This window comes from Haemorhous mexicanus, chromosome 2 (genome assembly GCF_027477595.1).
Source record: "Haemorhous mexicanus isolate bHaeMex1 chromosome 2, bHaeMex1.pri, whole genome shotgun sequence".
Lineage (NCBI taxonomy): Eukaryota > Metazoa > Chordata > Aves > Passeriformes > Fringillidae > Haemorhous > Haemorhous mexicanus.
In genome coordinates this window covers 75,204,776-75,209,837 of record NC_082342.1, presented here as the reverse complement: position 1 = coordinate 75,209,837, position 5,062 = coordinate 75,204,776, and the positions used below count along the sequence as shown (strand labels likewise).

The window sequence follows — 5,062 nt, the reverse complement described above, 5'->3', positions numbered from 1 at the left end:
TGGATAAGCTTTTTCAGGGTCAAGATTTCTCTCTCTGTCTGTTTTGTTTCCTCCTCTTGTCCCATTTCCTACCTCTTTTCCCCCTCCCGCCCTCCCTAGTCCCTGCCCACCAGAACAAACCAAAAGACCAAATATTCATCCTGGGGACTTGAAATGGCCACGGTAACTGTTGTAACTTGTCTGTGGTCTAATCACATTAATTTGATAAGATCATCATCGGCAGGATGTCTAATTTATTTGCAAGCGGTAGCCAGGGAGAAGCTTTGACCAAATTAACATGCCGCCGGGACCAGGGGGTGCAGGCTCCATATGGCTCTCTGGATTTTCCTATAAATAACCCTCCTCCAGCCCACTCCCGCCGTTACATCCCTACCAGTATGCCGCAAAGTTCACCAGCGGCGCCGGACTCCAGAGGCACAGCCCCGGGCTGCGGGAGGCACCAGGGGGCTGGGCTGTTTCTCCCGCCTTCGCGCCTCCTCCCCGTCCTCCTCCTCCTCCTGTCCTTCTCCCCCTCCCCCTCCTCCTCCTCTTCTTCCTCCTCCTTCTCCCCTTCCTCCTCCTCCTCAGAGCAAGGCAGGGGAAACGCGGGTTTCCACTTGCACCACCAGAGGTGCAACTGGTTCTTCGCTCGTAGGCATCTGAAATCCGTCCAAATGATGCAGAAACTTTTGCGTGTTTGGCTCCTGTCTTTAAGGCCAGGCACCGATTTTTCCGCTGTGTAATCTCTTTTGTCAGAAGGGTGGGAGCTGGAAAAGGGCAGCGGTGGGGGGGGGGGGGGGGGTAATGGAAGGGGCGAGAAGGAGGGTGTTGAGGGAAGCAGGCGTTTTATTTCCACAGAGAATATATAAGGAGCATCCTTAGAGAAATATCTGTGCGTGGACATACACTCATCTCTAGATCTTTATAGAGATAAGAATAACCGTCAGTTTCTACCCTCCCCTGCCCTCCTTAAGGGAGACACTACACTCCGTGGGAACAGGTAGCATGAACTGCTAACAGTGCAGTAATCCCCTCCCCCCCTACCTACCCTCTTCTCTGTGATCATCTAAATTATGAAAAATAGAGAGTGCATTAATCCACGGTTCGACATTGCATAGAGAACACCAGCAAGAGACAAAATCCAGCATAAAACACCCTAGACTGCAGGGGAGGAAGAAACGCATTTAAAGCTACGATAAAAATGGCGTGCAGAATAATTACCTCAAATTGCTATTCGCTTGACACCCTGACACTAATTCTGTTCAAGTCATTGGAAAATACAATAAGGCAAACGAGCCTTCCTCCTCTTCTTCTGCAGGTGTGAGTGTGTGTGAATGGGGGCAATAAGGAACCGGTCCGGAGGAGGGGAATGCTAAACTTTCAATTTTAGAAGAAAAGAAATAAATTAGGTAATCCATTTAGAAGAACGCATCTAAATAGATCTACAGCTTTTAATGCCAGCGTTTTTAACGCTTGCCCTGTACGTGGATTGATTTTTTTTTCCTTCTCCAGCATTCCCTCAGCAGATGGATTTTTGCCACTGCAGCTCAGCAGAGGGTGTCAGATCTTTCAGTGTGCACCAGGTTGAAACGAGCAGAGCCTCTTAGCAACTCTCCCTCTGCGTGCATGTGAGTGTGTGCGAGCGTGCGACTCGGCAGCAGCGGAAGAAAAAGGAAAGAAGAGCGAAGCGAGGCAGCGAGCGAGGGAGCGAGGAGGGGAGGCAGCGTTGCCGGCAGGGCGAGGCGAGGAGCGGCGCGGGCGGACGGGCGGGCGGGCGGGCGGCCCCGGCCCCGGCCCCGCGGCAGGCTCCGGCCGCCGGCGGGCATGGGCAGCCGAGCACCGCAGCAGCGGGGGCAGGCGCGGCTCAGCTCCGGCGGCTCGGAGGGCAGCGCCTAGGCTGGGGCGGGCGCTTTCAGCACCGCGGCGCTGGACAGCGCCCGGCGGGCGGCGGGCGAGGAGCGCGGCTCCGCCGCCGCGCGGCAAGGTCAGTCCGCGCGGAGCCGCGACCGCGCAGCCTCCGCGGCCAGCGCCGCGCTCCCGCCCGCGCCTCCCTAGCATGCAGCGGCGGCCGGGGGCCAGCAGCACCGTGCCGGTGAGCCAGCCCGGCCAGCAGATCTCCACTTAGCTGCCCGGCAGGCGTCAGGGAGGGCGAGAGAGGAGGGGGATTTTTTTCCTTCCACTTTTTTTTTTTTTTTTTTTTTCCCTTCCGCCTGCCTTGCAGTACGTGCCTGGATAGTTTGTGGATATAATTACTGACTGGAATCTGGGCTGTTGCAGTTGTGCGTGGGGGGGAGAGAGGAGACAAGAAAGCATCCCCCCCCCCCCCCTCCGCCGACCCTCCCTGCTCCCCCCCACACATTTTTTTTTTTCCTCCCCCTTTGCTGGTGGTTCGGACATTTAATGTATTGAATGAACTGGAATTGCTTTTCGTGTGAGGAGGATGGTTGCTGTTACTTTGTGATGAGATCGGGAATGAATTGCTCGGTTTAAAAATGCTGCTTTGGATTCTGTTGCTGGAGACGTCTCTTTGTTTTGCTGCTGGAAACGTTACAGGGGACGTTTGCAAAGAGAAGATCTGTGCCTGCAACGAGATAGAAGGGGATTTGCACGTAGACTGTGAGAAAAAGGGATTTACCAGCCTGCAACATTTCACCGCCCCAACTTCCCAATTTTACCATTTATTCCTGCATGGCAATTCCCTGACTCGACTTTTCCCTAATGAGTTTGCTAACTTTTACAATGCGGTCAGTTTGCACATGGAAAACAACGGTTTGCATGAGATTGTTCCTGGGGCTTTCCTTGGGCTGCAGCTGGTGAAACGCTTGCACATAAACAACAACAAGATCAAATCCTTCAGGAAGCAGACTTTCCTGGGGCTGGACGATCTGGAATACCTCCAGGCAGATTTTAATCTGTTGCGGGATATTGACCCGGGAGCATTTAGGGACTTAAACAAGCTAGAGGTGCTGATTTTAAATGACAATCTCATCAGCACCTTGCCCCCCAACGTGTTTCAGTATGTGCCGATCACCCACCTCGACCTCCGGGGAAACCGTCTTAAAACCTTGCCTTACGAGGAGGTCCTGGAGCAGATCCCAGGCATTGCTGAAATCCTGCTAGAGGATAACCCCTGGGACTGCACTTGCGATCTGCTGTCATTGAAAGAATGGCTGGAAAACATACCTAAAAACGCTTTGATCGGCAGAGTGATTTGTGAAGCTCCCACTAGGTTGCAGGGCAAAGATTTAAATGAGACCACAGAGCAGGAGCTGTGTAAAAAGAACAGAGTAGATTCCAGCCTAGCTGCTCCCCCTGCCGAAGAAGAAACCTGCGATCCTGGTCCCATTCCAACCCCCTTTAAAATACATGGCAAAGAAGACCCTGCCACGCCAGGATCTGCTCCAAACGGAGGTACAAAGATTCCTGTCAACTGGCAAATCAAGACCAAACCCACTGCTGCCGTGTCGACAGTGAGTGCGAAAAGCAAACTACCAGCCACCTTTTCCTGCCCGCACATCTGCAGCTGTGATCAGATCCCCGGCTCAGGTTTAAAGGTTAATTGCAATGATAGGAATGTGAGCAGCTTGGTGGATTTGAAGCCCAAGCCCTCCAACGTGCAGGAGCTGTTTCTGAGAGACAACAAAATACACACCATCAGGAAATCCCACTTTCTGGATTACCGAAAACTTAATTTACTCGATCTGGGCAACAACAACATTGCCACCGTTGAGAACAACACCTTCAAGAACCTCTTTGAACTCCGATGGCTCTACATGGATAGCAATTACTTAGACACCCTGTCCCGGGAGAAATTTGCTGGGCTGCAAAACCTGGAGTATCTGAACGTGGAGTTTAATGGGATCCAGATGATCATGCCTGGCACCTTCAATGCAATGCCCAAACTGAGAGTCCTCATCCTCAACAACAATCTGCTGAGGTCTCTCCCAGTAGATGTGTTTGCCGGGGTCTCGCTTTCCAAGCTGAGCATACACAACAATTATTTCATGTACCTCCCGGTGGCAGGGGTGCTGGATCAGCTCACCTCCATCACCCAGATCGACCTGCATGGCAACCCATGGGACTGTACTTGCCCTATCGTGCCTTTCAAACAGTGGGCAGAGATGCTGCGCCCCAAGGTGATTATGAGTGACCTGAGGTGTGAGTCCCCTGAAGATTTCTTCAAGGAGGATTTTGAGTCTCTCTCCAACGATGTGATTTGCCCTCAGTTAAAAATCTCTCCCACATTAACTTCTACTAACAAAAACAGCACCGGGTTGACAGAGACAGGTACTCACTCCAACTCCTATTTGGAGACCAGCAGGGTCTCTATTTCGGTGCTAGTGCCAGGGCTTCTGCTGGTTTTTGTGACCTCTGCCTTCACAGTGGTTGGCATGCTGGTTTTCATCCTGAGGAACAGAAAGCGCTCCAAGAGGAGGGACGCCAACTCCTCTGCATCTGAAATCAACTCCTTGCAGACGGTCTGCGACTCGTCCTACTGGCACAACGGGCCCTACAGCGCTGACGGGGCCCACAGGGTGTACGACTGCGGCTCCCACTCCCTGTCGGACTGAGGCGGCGGGCGGGGCGGGGACGGCCTCCACCCGGGACCGGCCCTTCACGCGCCGGCCGGGGACAGCTCTGCACCTCCGCTGCTACCTTTTGTGAGAAGCGAAACACACAGACACACGCACGCCCTTCCTCACGACCCCGATAGCAAGCGCCGAGGCCCAGTGGGCGGCGGGGGGAGCCTGGCGCCGGAGCGCATCCCTGCAGCGCTGCGCAGCCCGGCGCGGTGCGCGCATCCCCCGCCCGTGCGCGGCCGGAGCGGCGACAGACGGACGAGGAACAGCTTCCTTCGGCTCCGGCAGGACGGAACACGGCTCCTGGTTTTGTTGGGCTTTTGTTCAATTGTGGTGGGGTTTGATTTGCTTTTTTGCCCTCTTCCCTTGTGGACCGACCCCTTTCCAAGAGGCCGGGTAAATGAGGGGAGCAGAGGACTGGTGTTGGCCTCCTCCTGACGGCAAAGCAGGAGTGGAAAGTTGCACGAAGGCATGAATGTAATGTAAATAAATGACTCCGACTC

The 5,062-nt window shown here is 54.0% G+C and overlaps 1 protein-coding gene across 1 annotated transcript; it reads left to right on the top strand.

The window, feature by feature from the left end:
* Positions 1-2,471: 2,471 nt before the first annotated feature.
* SLITRK1 (SLIT and NTRK like family member 1) lies at positions 2,472-4,659 on the top strand. Its single transcript, XM_059840380.1, has one exon. It carries the CDS (start codon positions 2,472-2,474, stop codon positions 4,548-4,550), a length of 2,079 nt encoding a protein of 692 aa, XP_059696363.1. The 3' UTR covers positions 4,551-4,659.
* Positions 4,660-5,062: the final 403 nt, after the last annotated feature.